This window comes from Chiloscyllium punctatum, chromosome 8 (assembly GCF_047496795.1).
Source record: "Chiloscyllium punctatum isolate Juve2018m chromosome 8, sChiPun1.3, whole genome shotgun sequence".
Lineage (NCBI taxonomy): Eukaryota > Metazoa > Chordata > Chondrichthyes > Orectolobiformes > Hemiscylliidae > Chiloscyllium > Chiloscyllium punctatum.
This window is the reverse complement of record NC_092746.1, coordinates 42,969,918-42,989,247: the sequence shown is the minus strand read 5'-3', so window position 1 is coordinate 42,989,247 and position 19,330 is coordinate 42,969,918. Positions and strand designations below refer to the sequence as shown.

Below are 19,330 nucleotides of genomic sequence, written 5' to 3'. Positions count from 1 at the left end.
ATTTTTGAAGTGCAACACCCTAGGCCTGCATCACCATACTCACCTGCAAGAATTTCTTACCCTTCCCTTCTCAATTGCACACGCCTCTCTTCTAATTACAATAGGGCACTACAACCCATCTACTTATGTTTACATTCAATACTTGTGATTGAGGTGGTTTTGAAAACACAATCAACTTTCTTTTTAATGTTTAGTTTTGTCATTTTGTTAAGTCCCTTGATTTTTAAGATTTTTCAGATTCTTTTATTCAATGGTTTACCCCTCTTGTACATACATGCTGCCTCTTTCATTCAGTGTGTGACTATGTCATAGATCTTCATAATTCTTTCACATGCAATATATTAACCTATCCTTATTCTTACAAGTCAAGCTTGTACATGAAGATAGAAACCTGGAAAAAAATGGGTGATGCAGTCATCTTCCAAACTCTCAATCTGAAGAAAGAACGTGCAATTGACACCACTGGTGGTTTCCATAGCTATGAAGTTTACAAAACTAGAAACCACAGTAGCAGTTTGGTATTTTTTCTTTCTTAACACTCATCATTAATTCATAAGCTCAATACAAATATACAAACACATCCACACCACCCTGTCATGACATCTTAACTTCTGTCTAACCAGCAAAAAAAATGTTAAATCCATCAAGTTCTCTCATCAAAGTACTGATAATTCACGTGTGAATTCTTAAAATTTTCCTCTATCAAAATGTAGTTCAATTCCTATAACCTCACCTGATATTTTACTGAATGTTATCACTATATTTCATGTCCCTTTTAACTCCTTTTTTAGGTATGGAAACTGCCAGAGGTAGCTAATTCAAGGAGCTCTACTAAATACTCCATCTCTCACTTTCTGAAGTGACGACAAGGCACCAGTCTTTGTTATGTCATAATTCCAGCTGATGGCAATTCTGAACAAGTCAGATTTCTACAAAATTGCAAAATACAATTACTGTATCAGATTTCAAAATGAGTTTTTTTTTTTGCAATTTTGTTGACTTCATCACTGAACAATTTTCACACAACTTTGTCAATAGAGCATAAGTTTATGAGACAAAAGGGAAAAAAAGCTATATATGACAGTTTGCAAAATCACAACGAGAAACAAAAAGAGTCAACCCTTTTCTCCCCCCAGCAATATGCTTTGGGAACAATAATGCCCAGTGAAATATCATTTCAATCATTGCTTTATTATTCAACTGACAAAATCACAAATCATTTTCTTTGACTGACTTTCTACACATTGACCAGATGTGATTTGTGTTGAGAGACACACAAAACATGAGCTAACTCTCTGAATTTTCTCACTGAATTCTAAAGACAGCTTAAGATTTCTTTCCAACTCTTTTAGCCTGAAGACACTTCCAACTAAAAACAGCCTTTCTGCTGGGATGCATCTTAACTCCTGAAGCGTACATTTTAAAATTTCAATTCTGTAAGCACCTTAGTGGTTATCAGTACAGGTATCTTCCTAGTCATTCAGCTTAAGTCTTGAATATTTTCAGCAATGAAAAGATGATCTTGTTAACATAGGAGATCAAGAGGGTCCTTGAAGGGTGGTTATTCTGGGAAATTCTCTTCTCCAGAGAACACTGAAGGCTGTGAGATTAAATATATTCATAGCTTAATTTGATAAGAGTTTTATTTGACAAGGGAGTCAATCACGGGAGAATGTAGCAAAGTGGAGTTGACACCACAATGAGATCAGCTAAATCCCCTACTCCTGTTACTAATTCTTGTGTTTTTCAAAGTTAATGTTTTAGCTGCCAGGGCTGAGATAGAAAGTGACAGAGTTAAATGCAGCTTGCCTGGTGGCCTATTTTATCTGCCTGTTGCAGGAGTAACTAGAAACCACCAACGTAGACAGATTCCTCCCAACCCTGGACCCCTTTAAAGTGGCTTAAATGATGAATCTATTTTTGATTAAAGATTTTAAAAAATTTGAGACAATGAGCATTCATTTTGAACTGCATTCCTTGTTACTTATCTTCCATTGCAGTCTGCTGCTCCTTTCAAGCTGAAAGGTCTCCAACTGCCCTTTCTCCATTAAGGCCCCTTCCAGAGTGGGATTGACAGTGAGCCTACTCTCTGGCTATTAATTGACTAACTCAGGAAAATCACAGGTTAATGACCATTTGTCCTTAGGTGTAACTTCAAGAATAGGAAACAATACCAATCTGTTTCCTAACTCCTGAAGGAAAACCAAACCCTTGTGAAATGTTGAGGGCCAATTCACTTGCATTCCCATTAGAAGACCGTTTTCTAGAAATCTCATGTAAACTGAAATATGTTTCATGTGCTGAAACTGCTTAGATCTTTGACTGCAGCTTTTAAGAAGGCAATTCTGTCTGAAGGCTGCTACAGAATTTTGGAAAGTGCAGCAGACAGGTTGCAAACAGAACGCTGTTAGCTGGCTGTACTGAATGGCTTATGTGGCCATTTTTGCCGAGAAATTTGTTAAGATGTGGATCTGACAGCCAAAAGAGCGACAAAGGCATAGCAAAGATGAACTGAACAAAGCATTCAATTTTTCTCAGAGTATCCTGAAACCTTTCTGAATAAGACTGCATAAGAGAATGGATAATTACTGGATCTCAAGGCAAACAAAACAATGCAACATGTGTCCTGTGCAAACATCAGGATTCTTAACTTGAACTTAACTGGATGTTAATCAACACTACAATTTCATTAGACACCTGCAAGCCTTTAACAGCACCTTCCAAACTTGCACACTCTACCACAGTGATGAACAATTAACAACATTATTTTATTTTTTTTTGCCAGAGTAGAATTTCCTGGTCTTAACCCACAGGCTGAGAGACAGTGAGGTCAATGTAACTTGAAAAATAATAACTCAGAGCCATTTTGTCACAACAGTTTAGAAGGTAACTTGCAATTTGTGGTGCTTCTACATATCACAGTCCTTACCTCTCCAGATGATAGAATTCACAGGATTGGAAGGTGATATCAATGGACTCACTTCAGAGTATACATGAGAGAAAATGAGAATTTCCTAATTGTGTACATGGAAGTTTAAGATATTTATACATTTCACAGGAAATCCAGCCCCCTTCCTGCTTCTGCATTCCTAGCATTAATGTAAATCAGGCTGGGAATGTATTGTGTATATTTAGAAATTTAGTGAAATATTAGATTCACTGGCTAAAATGCACTTGTGTTGATTATTTGTTTACAGAATAATTTTAGCCCTGCAGTAAAATTACTGTAAGTGAAACTTGGCATCATGAAAAGAATGGAGACTGAATCATTCCCTTCAAACACAAAAAACATCATTCATTTCAGCAACTAGCTCAGTTGAACTTTGTTTCTTTTTCTTAAAACATATGATTTTCTGTAACTTACTCATTATCCTTGTCAGATGCATCCTTTGCCACATCTACCTTTGCATCATTATCTTCCTGTGATGCTTGCTCTATCAATTTATTTACAGGTCCTTGCAAAACCTACAATCAAAAATTTAATTATTTTAAATTATATGACATTCACAAAACATTTTAATTTTAAATTGCACACTATAGAAGAACAATTTGTTACAATAAACCCGCAAGTCATATTGTGTCAATTCAACAAAACATATGCTTCTGTCCTGAGAGAACATATTATAGCCTAAAAGACACTTGATCGCAAGTGAAAGCAAGTTTTGAACTTTAACCATCATCCTTTTGGCCAATTAATATCTCCCATCTTCCACCTAATACAGAATCCTTCCATCTATCAATTCCCTGCCTCTGCCTTTGTTACATCTCTCAATTTTTACTTCCCTGTTCAAAGATCTACCACCTGAACCATAGGGGCTGGTCTTCCTCTGTGAGCTTCAAACCTCTAACAATGGGAGTTCCAATCATCCAAATCTGGACCACTTCCTATTAGCTCCCCGGTAAGGAGACAGAGCCTTGCATCTGTAATTGGTGAACGTGGCCTGAAGGTAACTTTTAAAATTAACATGTGTGTGTTCCCATACATTGCAAACCGAGAGCACCCTGGAATTAAAATCCTGCTCCTTTCTTTGAGTCTATAGCCATTTCATATTTAATACTTCTTTGTCGTCTTGGATTTGAAAGATTGTGCAAAACGTTATCTATTTCATGTTATATCTGGGTACCTGCATTAGGTTAAAAAAGTACACTGCAAAGCCTTTGGGACATGTGAAATCTTTTTTCAAACAAGGCTTCTTAGGAATTATAACTTCAGATAGTTGAATGGATTCATTTCTCAGTCTTTACCTGTCAGAGTTTTATGGTTTTCTTGTAAAAAAAAGTGTGGGGCTTGGCAATTGCTTCTGTTTTGAATTGAATGGAGACAAGAAACCTGTGAACACGGGAGAGGCCAGTGCTGGACTCTCCTTTTTCAAAAAAAAACTTCTATCACAAAATTAGGGAGAAAGCAGATTGTTCTCCTGGGAGGGTGACTGTAACAACTTGTCATTATTGTACTTCCTGATCAACCTGTGTCTGTCAAGATCTGTGACAATGGAGTGTAATTCGTGACATATACAAGAATATCAGATTGATGATCCACTTTATCTTGTCGCCTTTAAGAACAACAACCCTTGATTAGAAAGTGTGTTTTTTGTTTTTTAAAGTGAATCTACAGAGAATATTTTGTTCCCTTTGTCTTGAGAGACAGTGTGACTGTCAGAGAGAGGAAGAGAGAGGGAGGGAGAGGGAGGGAGCAAGGGAGGGATAGACAGAGACTGTATGAATAAGTGAGTGAGTTTTGTTTGTGAACAATCCATAGCTATTTGTTAATCAATTCATAAGTTCTAGAACTTGCTGTAAGAGTTGCAGGAAGACAGGATAGCGAAGGTGTTTGGTATGCTTGCCTTGATTGGTCAGTTCATTGAGTACAGGAATTGGAAGGTCATGTTACAGCTGTACGGTATATTGGTGAGGCCACTTTTGGAATCCTGCGTTCAATTCTGGTCTCCTGCTCTAGGAAGGATGTTGTGAAACTTGAAAGGGTTCATTAAAGACTTACAAGGATGTTTCCAGGGTTGGAGAGTTTGAGTGAGAGGGGGAGGCTGAATAGACTGGGGCTGTTTTCCCTGGATTGTTGGAGGCTGAGGGGTGACCTCAGAGTTTTATAAAATCATGAGGGGCATGGATCGAGTGCTATCCTTGGGAAAATACCTTGGCTATTTAAACTCCAAAACCAGAGGACATAGGTTTAAGGAGACTGGGGAAGCATTTAAAAAGGGACCGAAGGTGCAACTTATTCACGTAGAGCGTGACGAGTGTATGGAGTGAGCTGCCAGAGGAAGTGGAGGAGGCTAGTGCAATTACAACTTTTAAAAGGCCTCTGGATGGGTATATGAATAGGAAGGATTTAGAGGGATATGGACCAAACGCTGGCAAATGGGACTAGATTTGATTAGGATAGCTGGTCGGCATGGACAGGGTGGACTGGAAAAATGACTCTAATACACATTTTCTTTGAAATCTTAAAAATCTTTCAAGTGTCATTTATTTAGCTTCCAGTGCAAAGTTGTTTCAATTACATCTACTCAGTGAAACATTTCACTATTCCCAGTTCTGAAGGGGTCATTGGAGTCTAAACATTAACTCTGTTTCTCTCTCCACAGAAGGTGGGAGACGTGCTGAATTGCTCTCTCACTATTTTTATTTAAATTAAATTTTATTGTCTGGTTATTTCTTATGGTTCTATCTCTCCCTTCATGTTCAGAAGTCTGATAAAATTGCAGCTTGAACTCCTCCTGCAGTGCTAGGCTTCAAAGTAATAGTTATCTAAGACATAGCAGCCTCTGGAGCTATGTCGACTTTCACTTCACAAAGGATCAATAGAAAAGGATGATGAAAAGGATTTATTGTAGTAACAGGAGTGTAGCAAACAATTACAACTTTCTTGATTGCAGTGTATATATTTCACTTGACTGTACAATAACGAAAGAACATAAGATGAAAGATTCAACTCCAAATGGCTGAATCTGCTAAAGTATAAGGGAAAATATGAGTGACGTTTTTATTAAGGCTGTGTGATACCAATGGATGTGTTTCTTCATGCTGGCTGAGTGCGGGTCCCGAAGGTAGAATAAACTATTAGAAAATCTTGCTGGTCCAAACAGATAAATCCAACCCACTGCTAACAACCAAAAGCATGACGGACATTGTTACCCATGACTGTAAAATAACAGGGTATCACAGATAAAAAGAGATAATTTTCTTCATGGAAACATTGTTAAAGTTTAATTAAATGCAGCAAAATATGCATAAAGCTACCTTCTCCCTTGTTCCTTTGATTATTCATGTATACAATGTCATCACATAGGTCAACACAATACAAATGTAATAACCAAACAGTGTTTCAATTCATATGTTAAGTTTTGATACGTTACCTTACATTATACAAATTCTGAACTCGGAATTACAGCTTTCATTTCCTTAGATAAACCCTTTTTTGGACAGTAACAGGACAATCCAGAATCATGTATTTGTTTTATATACTCTGCTGTTTCTGCAATTAATGGATTTATACAAACTTTTACACAGATCTTTGTTATTCTTAATATTTCTGTTAATAATAGGCAAGCTTTTTCTCCTCATTAAATATATCATTACTGTTTTTGAATTACTGTATCATGTTTAGGACCACCTTCAATCTGGGGTTGATAAGTATCAAGCAATGATCATCTCCAACAGTGACTCTAACAATTTATTCTTGATAGTTAGGGACAGCCCATCATCTTGCTCAGAATGATATACAGTCCACACTTGCCAAATTGAATGCCAATCAAGTGGGTGCATTGCCCTAGAATTTTTTTTTTGCATCTTCTGCATTGTCAAATATGCACTCATCCAGACATTGAAAAGTATTCCATCACACTCCTAGCTTATGCATTGTGGATAGTGGACAGTTTTGAGGAGTGAGGAGATTAGGTACTCATCACTAAATCTGTAGTGATTCACTCTTGTATTTGTATGGCTTGCCCAATTTAGTTTCTGGTCTAACGTAAAGCCCAGAATCCTGAAAGTTGGGATTTCATGGATGTTAATGCCATTCAATGTTAAGGCAAAATTATTGGATTCTCTCTTGTTAGAAATGGTCATTGCCAGCCAACTGTGTGGCATGAATGTTACATGCCACTTATCTGTCAAAGCCTGAATATCATCCAGGATTGGCTGCATATGGGCACAATCTGCTTTAGTACCTGAGGAATCACAGAAGACGACAATTGTTGAAGGTGGCCATCCAGCCTATCCTATCACTGAATGAGCATCATAACTAAGTCTGTCCTTCTACCTTTTCTCCATAAGCCTGAATATATAAAATATTCTTCTACTGAATCTGTTTTCACCACAATTCCAGGTAGTGCATTCCAGACTTGAACTAGTCACTGCATGAATTTGGTTTTCTCTTCTCAAAATCCGCATCATCTTGTTCTTGATCAACTTATGACTGGGAATGGTTTCTCGCTGCTCTCTCTGCCCAGACTTCTCACAATTTTGAAAACTGCTATCAAACCTCCTCTTCTCATCTGAGGAAAACAGTCCCAACTTCTTCAACTTATCTTCATCAGCGAACTTTCTCATCCCTGGAGCCATTTTTGCCAAAGTCTTTCATACTCTCCTCAATGCATTCAAATCTTTCCCAAAATGTAGCGCCTAGAACCATACACAACATTCCAGCTAAGGTCTAACTACTGTCTCAAGGGGATTCAGCATTACCTCCCTGCTCCTTAACTCTACAGCAAAATTTATAAATCCTAGGATATTGCATGTTTTATTAACCACTCCACAACTGTCCTGGCACTTAGTGATTTATGCCCACAAACCCCAAGTTGCATTGCTTTTGTGCAGCCTTTACAATAGTACCCTTTATTCTATAATGTCTATGTCTTTTTTACTAAAATGCATCAACTCACCCTCTTGACACCTGTTTAAAAGGTTCCACCAAGTTAGCTAAATATGATTTCCATTAGGAGATATATGTTAGTTCTCCTTAATTAATCTGTATTAATAGTCCATGTGACTATCAATTCTATTCTGAATTATTGTTTTGTGAAGTTACCTCACTCCTGAATTTAAACTGGATGAGTTTATAATTGTTAATCTTCTCCTTACAAATGTTTTTTTGAACAAAGGCATAATGTTTGCAATTCTACAGGCCTCTGGCAACCACATCAGTGTACATGAAAGAATCAAAGATTATAGTCAGTGTCACCGCAATTTTCACTTTTACTTCCTCCAATATCTTGGACGCACGTCATCTGGTCCTGGTGTCTTGTCAAATCCAAGTACCAATAGATTGTGTCATTTTTCCTCCATACCAATTTTTGAACCCTTGTAGTAACTGAGTTTTTCCCCTCTGGTCATCATGAGTAACGTCTGCTTCCTTGCAAGATATTTATTTAATGCCTCAGCCATGCCTCATTTCCACATATAAATCACCTTTGAAAGCCCCAATTAGTTGTTCTCTTTATGACATCTTTTTAACTATATGCATACCTAGCCTATAAAAGGCTTTGGATTTCAACGTTTGTTAGATCCCAATCTTCTTTCATATTCCTTCTTTGCTATTCTTGTTTGCTTTTTCATTTCTCTTCTGAATCTTTCATATTCACCTTGGTACTCAATTGTTTTCTCTACTGGACCCAAGGACATTATTTCATCTTAATCTTGATTCCTATCACCGTTACCACCCAGTAAGCTCTGGATTTGTTTACCCTACCTTCCCTTGTTGACGGAATATGCCATGACTGTATCTAAATTATCTCTTCATTAAAAAGGTAGCCTGTTGTTCAACTTCTTCTCATCACTGTTTTCACAGCAATCTTTGGCTCCGATCTTTCCAGCCCAGCTCTGGTATTGCTCCATTGAGATAACTTCTCGTCCAGGAAATTATTCACATTCTGGAATTAGGAGCAGTGCCTCATACGCTCCACATCTAGCTGAATGCAGCCAAGCTATTTCAGTACAGCTATAACAATGGCATTTACTGAACAATGTTAAAAGTTGCCTGGGTATATCCTGGTCAATTACTATCCCACATGTCTACTCTCAACCAGAGGTAAGGAAAGTGTCATGAACAGTGTGATCAAGCAGCATTCACACAGCTCAGAAATGCTCAGTATGGATTCCGCTATTGCCATGCGCTTCCTGTCCTCTCTGTGGCCTTGGTCTAAACAAGAAGAAGCACTTGACAGAGTAGTCCTAGCCAAACTATAGTCAATGAGAATCAGGGCAAAACTCTGTGATAGGTATGGTGCCAAATAGCAGAAAGGAAGCCAGTTTTGTTGTTGGAAGTAAGTCATCTCATTCCAAGGACAAAATTGCTGGAGTCCCTCAGGTTCAGTCATAGGCACAAGTTTCCTATCATTATATGATATTGAACTTTGCTGATGACTGCACAATATCCAGCAACTCAGCTAATAAATTAGCCCATATACTAATGCAGCAAGACCGAGACAAGTTCCAGGCTTGAGCTGATGGGTGACAAGTAACATGCAATGTTTGTCACAAATAAAAGAGAAGCCGATCATTTCCCCTAGATATTCAATGACATTACTCTTGCTGAAGCCCCCCTTTTCAAGATCCTGGGGGTTTCTATTGACTAGGACAGTCAAATGTGATTAATGGAGTAGAGTGGAGCAGGAAAAGCACAGCAGCATCCGAGGAGCAGGAAAATCCGACGTTTCGAGTAAAAGCCTAAATGCTCATTTGACGCAAGACGTTGACTCTGCTTTCTTTCTTCTTCACAGATGCCAAAGCCACTTAGTTTCTCCAGCAATTTCTGTTTTTGTTATTAAAGTACGTATGTTATGCTTCAGTTATACAGTACATTGGTGATAATACATCTTGAATACCATGTAAAAATTTGCTCTCATTATTTAAGGAAGGCCATATGTAGATTGGAGTAAATTCAGAAGAGCTTAGATTGAGATCTTGTAAAGAGAAGATTATCTTACATGGGTGATTTAAGAAATAGGGTACAGTGTATTAAAATAAAGGACCAATGGAAGAGAGAAAAAAGTTAGATAGAGAGAGAGCGAGAGAGCGAGTGAGAGAGAGGAGAGAGACAGACAGACAGACAGAGACACACAATGAAAGAAAGAGAGAGACAGACAGAGATATAGTGAGAGAGAGCTAGATAGATAGAGACAGACAGAGAGATAGAGACATATAGAGAGAGCACGCGGGAGATAGAGAGATCTCAATCTAAGCTCTTCTGAACTTACTCCAATCTACATATGGCCTTCCTTAAATAATAGATAGATAGAGACAGACAGAGAGATAGAGACATATAGAGAGAGCACGCGGGAGATAGAGAGAGATAGAGAGACAGAAAGAGATCGAGGAGAGAGATAGCAAGAGATAGAGGTAGAAAGAGATAGAGAGTGAGAGAGATAGCGAGAGAGAGGAAAAGAGAAAGAGAGAGAGAGAGAGATAGATAGATAGAGACAGATAGATAGAAAGAGAGCATGAGAGAGAGCGATATAGAGATTATTATATGGATATATATAATAGAGAGAGAGAAAGAGATAGAAGTAGAAAGAAAGAGAGATAGAGAGAGAAAGAAGTAGACAGAGAGAGAGATAAACAGATAGGCAGAGATGGAGAGATAGGAGGAGATAGAGACATAGAAAGAAAATGAGAGAGAGAGAGAGAGAGAGAGAGAGAGAGAGAGAGAGAGAGAGAGAGAGAGAGAGATCAAGAGAGAGAGAGAGAGAGATCGAGAGAGATCGAGAGAGATCGAGAGAGTGTGTGATATAGAGAGCGAGGGAGAGACATAGAGACAGAGGGATACAGACATACAGAGAGATAGAGAGAGAGAGAGGTAGAGAGAGTGAGATATATAAAGGCAGATAGAGAGAGAGAGAGAGAGAGAGAGAGAGAGAGAGAGAGAGAGAAAGAAATATAAAGAGAGAGAGAGAAATATAAAGAGAGAGAGATACAGAGAATGATATAGACAAAGATAGAGAAAAAAAGTCAGAAAGTCAGAGAGAGAGAGACAGAGAGAGACAGAGAGAGAGGTAGACAGAGAAAGACAGACAGAGGTAGAGAGAGACAGAAAGAGATTAAGAGAGAGAGATAGAAATAGATAGCAAGAGTGAGAAAGAGATAGCAAGAGAGAGCGAGAAAGAGAACGAGAGTGAGAGAGAAAGAGATAGATAGATAGATAGATAGAAAGAGATATAGATAGAGATAGCGAGAGAGAGAGAGAGATAGAAAGAGATCGAGAAGGAGAAAGAGATAGCAAGGGAGAAAGAGATAGAAAGAGATATAGATAGAGAAAGAGAGAGAGATAGTGGTAGAAAGCGATAGAGAGAGATAGAAAGAGATAGGGAGAGAGGCAGAAAGAGAGAGAGAGATTGAAAGAGAGAGAAAGGCAAAGAGGGAGAGATGGAAAGGAGATAGAGATAGAGAGAGATGGCGAGAGAGAGAAAGGCAGAGAGAGAAACACAGGGAAAGATAGAGATAGAGAGAGATAGTGAGAGAGAATGAAAGAGATAGAGAAAGATATAGAAAGAGATAGAAAGAGAGAGAGAGATAACGAAAGAGGGAGATAACGAAAGAGAGAGATAGAAAAAGATAGAGGTAGAAATAAATAGAGAGAGTGAGATAGAGAGTGAGATAGAGAGTGAGATAGAGAGTGAGATAGAGAGTGAGATAGAGAGTGAGATAGAGAGTGAGATAGAGAGTGAGATAGAGAGTGAGATAGAGAGTGAGATAGAGAGTGAGATAGAGAGTGAGATAGAGAGTGAGATAGAGAGTGAGATAGAGAGTGAGATAGAGAGTGAGATAGAGAGTGAGATAGAGAGTGAGATAGAGAGTGAGATAGAGAGTGAGATAGAGAGTGAGATAGAGAGTGAGATAGAGAGGGAGATAGAGAGGGAGATAGAGAGGGAGATAGAGAGGGAGATAGAGAGGGAGATAGAGAGGGAGATAGAGAGGGAGATAGAGAGGGAGATAGAGAGGGAGATAGAGAGGGAGATAGAGAGGGAGATAGAGAGGGAGATAGAGAGGGAGATAGAGAGGGAGATAGAGAGGGAGATAGAGAGGGAGATAGAGAGGGAGATAGAGAGGGAGATAGAGAGGGAGATAGAGAGGGAGATAGAGAGGGAGATAGAGAGGGAGATAGAGAGGGAGATAGAGAGGGAGATAGAGAGGGAGATAGAGATGGAGAGAGAGAGAGAGAGACAGAGAGAGAGAAAGGGAGAAAGAGATAGAGACAAAGACAAGCTGTCACAACAATTCAGCTGTCAGCTGCACAGGTGGTGGCCTTGGGCTCAAACATGCAGGTGACAGAATTACTAGTGTCTCTGACACACATACACTAGCATAAGTTCAAAGAGTGAACATGAGAAGACCAAATTTGAAGATTACGAAGATGGAGATCTGAAACTCATTCCTCTCCTAACAATCTAGGCTGTACTCTGGAGTATTTTTTTTAAATCAGTTCCATTCATGTTTTTCAGGTCAAGCAGTTTTACACAAAAACCATGAAAGAAATACAAATCTTTTTGGATGGAAATAAAAGGGAAAATAACAAAGAACAGTTATGTTTTTCAAATGGTTTTTGTGTATCTACAATGGATATGCAAATCAAAATGTACATTTACCTTCAACATTGCAAATTCATATGGCTGGTAGCCTTTGAAACTTTCATGAATAGCTGCCATTGTGTGAGATGTCTTTTCCCAGAAATGGAGTAATGTTGTCTGAATCAAAACAAAAACAACTATTTTAATTTTAATTTAGTATCATCGTGACTTGCTCATTATTTATGTTTACCAACTAAATAATTAATGTATAATTTATAAGATTCATGATTTGGAGATTTATAGATACATATACTTTCTGCAATTTACAGTGAAATAGACAGTAACAAATTACATGCATTTTTTTTCACATCCATCTGTAATGAAAACTTGCACTGATTCAGAGTCCTACAAGCAAGCTATCCCATCTGTCTATAAAACTGACAAAGAATCCTACAGAATGGCTGAAGAAATTATGTGACGAGCCTTGGAGAATTTCAACAGGTCCTGGGACTGGACTGTACTTGTGTTGAGAAGACCTTGTGAAATTCAATTAACACTTCCACATGTAAGCATAAAGTCTGTGACAATGGTTCTCCAGGAGATGTGAATTGCTCTGTATAACACCAAAATAAAATCGACAAGTGCCTTCTAAGCAAATGGCTAAGACAGATAAAAATGGTCAATTACATTAACCACAAGACAATGGATGACACTGTGCTGGAGGTCTGGATAAACATAATATGGAAGTATGATTTGCTGTTTTGGGATAGCAACCATGTATCAGACAAAGGTGTAAGCAATCATTTTATATAGAAATTCATCCCTTTCCCTTTAGGAATAACTCTGAAATATAGGATTGGGTTTCTCAACAGGGAGAGGGAGGAAGACAAATCAGTCGGAGGACTACTGTACTGATCCAGGTTATCAAGGGCCTCAAAGTGCCATAAAAACAAAACTAAGGAGACATTATTCAATCTCAAGCAAGCCATATCTACAATGATACTAGAGACTGATCCTAATTTCATACACATCATTTATCCACGTCGTCTTAAAATCCTTGTGTGTATATATATTTTATATAACGTCTAACACTTTAGCAATATGATTTGGAGATGCCAGTGTTGGATTGGGGTGTACAAAGTTAAAAATCACACAACACCAGGTTATAGTCCAACAGGTTTAATTGGAAGCACTAGCTTTCAGAGTGCTGCTCCTTCACAACCACCTGAAGGAGCAGTTCTCTGAAAGCTAGTGCTTCCAATTAAACTTGTTGGACTATAACCTGGTGTTGTGTGATTTTTAACTTTAGCAATAGTTATATTGCAAAGTAACTATCTTGAAGTGTATAGTGGTGCTGTTGATTATTTTAAATTAAAATAAGCAATAACAAAAAAGGGGACTAAATGAACTCTACACACTACTGTTTCACATGCTAATCTTGAGGACACACCAAGATCTCATACAATCCTTTAATTGTTCTACACACAGATTTCCCCCCACCCCGCCCCAACCAGGTGAGGTTCCCTAATACTGACCCAGATGGGATATCCTAAATTGTTAAAGCTCCTGGGCTCACCTGCCTTAATCATCCACCTACTCAGTTGACTGCAAGGTTAATTTAAAAATAAATCTTTTCCCTTGTTGATAGTTTTCCTCTCAAACCCAAATGAACTTGTTTTGTTTTTTTAAAAAAAATCTAACTTAACCAGGTGTTCTTGAATTTACAAAGTCTGATTGTTCATTATTGAACCCCAGAAGAATTAGCAACACAACACATACAAACACATTAGTAATAAAAAAAAGACTCCAAATAAAGCTAAAATAAGCTTGAATTGTTTGTGAAGAGCAGATAGTTGAACATTTTGACTGTTGGGGTGGCAGTTATTGGTTGTGTTGGTAGGTAAACAGCCAGTTTCATGACCATCAGTTTTGCCAATGGGATGAGATTCTAATGCTCTGGTGCATTTTGACTGTGATCAAATACCAGTTTTCAGAGTGAGAGTATCTTTCATTGTTCTGTTCCAGTTTAAACTGATTGCAGCACTTAGAATTAGAATCTCTACCTGCAACACAGGTGTGACTAGAGCATAGTTTTTTGATTATGACCATTGCAGCAAAGTAAAGCTGGTACACAAGACAGCATTCAGTTCCAGTAGTCTCCAGCAGTATGAAATTGGCTTTTTAAAGCACTTTTTTCCTGTGTATTCACAGGCAAAATGAAAGATAAAATGTGTCTAGCAGTTTGGGTCATAATCTGCAGACAGTAGCTCGTTGCTGAGCAGGGTATCATTAGGTTTTTGTAGTCGAATGACATCACAATATACAAACTTTTTTGAAATTCCATTGACACTTTTGGATATTATGTCCCATTGATCCCACAAAAAATGTTATTATACACCTGCAGTTATCATATCTTCAGCAGCTCTCTTTTTAAAAGACATGCTGGAATTAAGAGCATAAAAGTCATCCACAGTACTTTGGTGGGATCGGACTTGTGCTCATTACGACTTCTGAGGAATTTTGAAATGTTGTGTAAGTAAGAGAATTCGAGTGAGTGTGGAATTGCTGTTGAATTCTCTTACAAAAAAAGAAGTGGTTCAGAGGCAGAATGGGAGACCAGCAGTGGACTTTGAAAGCATTGATTAAAGGGAATGAATAAAGGAATAGTTGCTGAGTTTAAAAAATACGGCTCCCTTCCTCCATGTGTAGACAGGGTCAGTAGATTCCACAGGACGCAGGAAGATTACTAAGTAATCTCTAAACGTAATACAATAGTTAACCACTTGATAGAACTTAAAATAATAATGCAAAGATCTTTCTAAACCTGATTTGTTAGATAAACCATAGAAGTGATGGCAGAAAGGTGATGTATTCCAGTTGCAGCATGTAGAAACTGGTGGACACTTGTGATTCACAGTAGCCACACTAACAGCAAATATCAGCAATCTGAGGAAAGTCACCTTCGAGTTACTGAACTGGCATCTGAGCTTCAGATATTGAGATGCATCAGGAGAAAGAGAAAATTACTTATACACTGATCCAGGAGACCGTCACACCTCTTAAACTGAGGACTTCAAATTTGAACCATAGTAAGGGACAGGAGGATATGATTGCAAGGAATGGGAAATTCAAGGGTGTAACTTGAACTTTCACCCTTGCAATTGACCAACAGTGGAGGAAGTGAGGACTGTAGATGCTGGAGGTCAGAATGAGAGTCTGGTGCTGGAAAAGCACAGGTCAGGCAGCATCCGAGGAGCGCGAAAATTAACATGTCAGGCAACAGCTCGGCACGTCGATTCTCCTGTTCCTCGGATGCGGCCTGACTTGCTGTGCTTTTCCAGCACCACATTCTCACAAATGACCAACAGTTTCAAGGTTCTACCAGGACAAAGGCAGATACTGCAAGGGAGGATGATCAAACTGACTATCAAACATTGGATCAAGGAGCCATTAAAATGATGAAATTAAAGAGAATGTAGTATGGAATACTGTAGCTAAAAGGATAGATATAGGTCACTGCAGCCCAAAGTGAGTCCTATTGACTCTGATGCTTGCTGAGTGCCAGAAATAAGGACATAATCTTGATTTGGAGAGGAATCTTAGGGATGAGGAAGGATCCAGTTGCTGACTACTTGGGAATCAATGACATAGGTAAGGTACAAAATAATGTTCTTCAAAAAGCTACATTATAAAAGCAAAACAACAAAAGCAATCATGCCTGGATTACTACTAGGTAAGCCAATGGTATAATAGCAATTTCACTGGACTAGTATTCCAGAGGCACAGCTAATGCTCCGCCAAGAATGTTCAAAATCGCATTACAGTAGTTGGAATATAGGCAAAGATGGCCGAGCAAGTAAGTAGAAACTGCAGAGGAGAAGAAGCGGCTGTGGTTTAGGAGAGTGACGTGAATGGACAAGGGTATGCAATGATGAGAGTTTGGAGGTCCAGGAGCCTTTATGAAAGGAATGGGCAGTGGTAGAGTTTGAATGAGTACAGCCCTGACATTGTGAGACAGCAGAGAGAAGATGGAGCGAAGACCAGAAAATCATTAACTTCACAGCAAAGCTGTGCATTGCATCTTACTGAGGACATGGCACTGACTCAGGCTGCTTTCTTGGTTCCGGCTGATAGAGTCTGGTGGCCTAGTTTCCTTTGCAGTAAAAGCAGTTCTCTCCCCTCCATACTCTATGTCCACCTATGCCTCTCCATAAACAACCTGAAGGGCTGATTTCCCTTCTGGTCCATTTCCTTTGGGATAATAATACAGAAGTATCGCGTTAAGACTAATTAGAATTTGCACAAATTGCTGTATTGTGCGCCCTCCTGCTAATGGGTTTAAAGTCAAGGGGTTAAAAAAAACATCTCCAAGGGAGATTTTCTTGCCTTCTGCCCCTTAAACAAAACAACGAGTGGTGTGATGGGGTAGGGCAAGGTATGGGTGTCAGGAAGCCAATTCACCATGAGGACTTATGTAGCCCCACTCACCTCTTAGATGCAGCAAAAATAGCTCTGTACAATGCAGAAAGCTAGACAACTTTAGTGACACAGACTGGTGGCAAGCAAGGAAGGGGAACCACCTTTATAGGTTCCGAGGCCCCACTGAAAGTAAACCTGCCACTCAAGTTCATCCTTCCCATTTAAACCTGCCTGGCCTCTTGAATTCGGTCCCACATCTGCCTGCTGAGATCATAACTGCAGACTTACTTGCACGTACATAATGCTTTAAAGTTTTCATCATATGTAGGCAGGGTGGTTAAAAAGGTATTGGCATGCTTGCCTTCATGGCTCAGTCCTTTGAGTATAGGAGTTGGGACATTATGTTGAGGCTGTACAGGACAGTGGTGAGGCCTCTTCTGGAATACTGTGTCCAGTTCTGGTTGCCTAGTTATAGGAAGGACATTATCAAACTGGAGAGGGTTTAGAAGAGATTTACCAGGATGTCGCTGAGTACGGGAGGTTTGAGTTATAAAGGTGGACTTTTTCCACTGCAACAAAGGAAACTGAGAAGTGACCTGATGGAGGTTTATAAAATAATGAAGGATATAGATAGAATTGATGGTAGTTCTCTTTTCCCCAAATGGGGAATTTCAAGACTAGGGGGCACATTTTTAAGGTGACAGGGGAGAGATTTAAAAAAGACATTGAGGCAAAGTTTTTTTTTTTACACAGAGGGTAGTTCGCGCATGGAATGAATTTCCTGAGGAAGTGGTGGTTGTGGGTAAAATTACAACATTTCAAAGACATTTGGATAGATATATGAATAGGAAAGGATTGGAGGGATATGGGCCAGAAGCAGGCAGGTGGGACTAGTTTAGTTTGGGATTATGTTCAGCATGGACTGGTCTGACCAAAGCGTCCATTTTCATGCTGTATGGCTGTACAGTGGGACTCTCTATGCTTGAAGTCATTGTCAAGGCTCATGACTGGTGTTGCTGGAACTAGAGGTACTCACCAAACAATGGTCTCCAAGGCAAGACTTACTCCCAAGAAACAAGAGGAAATCTCACTTTAAAAATCACAATGCTGCCATTACTAAATCACTGCAGGGCAGCCATTGGAATTATTTGCAGGTTCTCCCAACTTAACCCTTGACTATTTAGCTGTGGTGGAGGGACATGATAGGAATCACAGACCCTCGAAAAATCTAGCCTGAAAAAGCTCCAAAATGAGCTAAGAACTAATTCAGTTTACAACATTTATAATTTGATTGCTTGCCATTTACACTCAACTTAACTGTGACACAATACTTTTCAGAGGTAGGAACCCTTACTTAGCTTACATTTAAAATTGGCTCCACAACACTGAAGATGAATTGAACAATGCATTTAAAAGTATAGTTAGCCTCAATTATAAGTGTCAACTGCTAATTAGTCTTTATTGTAACAGCAAAACATCAAAAGAATAGTCAACTGTTAAAATATACATCTGTCAGGTCTGTGACAATTCTAAGAAGAGAAACACTAATTTCTATCCTTCAGATTTTATTTTTAGCTTAGGCACTTGAGAAATGATTGCATGTTTATCTTTAAATAACCTCATGACTTAATATCATATCCTAAAGCTAAAAACCTTTAGAGGCAAAGAAGTCAATTATGAGACCATATTTTTTCTTAAAATATTTTCATCATAATGCACGCTTAAGAAAGAATATAGCAGATAGCAATTGATTGGTGCATTAAAAAAAAAATAAACTTGATGTGGATCGAAAGCCCAACTGAGAATGTTATGATGAATGACTCCATCGATGTACAATAATGCTTAAACTTTGGGAAAATAATGAAGCAAAAGAGAGGGAAAGCTAAACAGAATATCCGTAAACAATCACAGAATCACTGATTGGTTACAGCATTGAAGGATGGCATTTCATCTGTTGCATCATGCCAACATTCTGCAAAAGCAACCTTGTCTTTCTTCCATTTTCCATGGTCCTGTAAATTTCTTCTTCAACATTTCTTCAACATTCATATCTAATTCTTTTCTGAAAGCCACAACTGCACCTGCCTACATCACATTCAGAGTGCATTCCAGACACTAAACATTGACTGCACAAAAATATTTTTCTTCATGTTGTTGTTGCTTCTTTTGGCAAACATTACAGAACAATGTCCTTTGGTTCTCCCCTCATCTGTCACAGGAATAATTTCACTACTTATTGTCTACATTTTAAATATGACTTTAACATCTCCTCTTACCCAAGGAGAAAAGCCTAATCTTTCCAATCTATCCACATAACTGAAGCATTTTTCATTAGTATTATCTGCATCCTCTCTGTACCGTTCAGATCCTTATTATAGCGCAGCATACAG

The 19,330-nt window shown here is 38.6% G+C and overlaps 1 protein-coding gene across 4 annotated transcripts in view; it reads right to left on the bottom strand.

The window, feature by feature from the left end:
- Positions 1-19,330, bottom strand: part of ica1 (islet cell autoantigen 1) — a 135,147-nt gene that overhangs the window by 51,986 nt on the left and 63,831 nt on the right. For all 4 annotated transcript variants that reach the window (XM_072575413.1, XM_072575416.1, XM_072575414.1 and 1 more), the window contains exons 8-9: positions 12,600-12,698; positions 3,365-3,465 (exon numbers count right to left, since the gene is read on the bottom strand). In XM_072575413.1, coding sequence (XP_072431514.1) covers positions 3,365-3,465; positions 12,600-12,698 — 200 coding nt within the window. The remainder of the gene's footprint in view (positions 1-3,364; positions 3,466-12,599; positions 12,699-19,330) is intronic.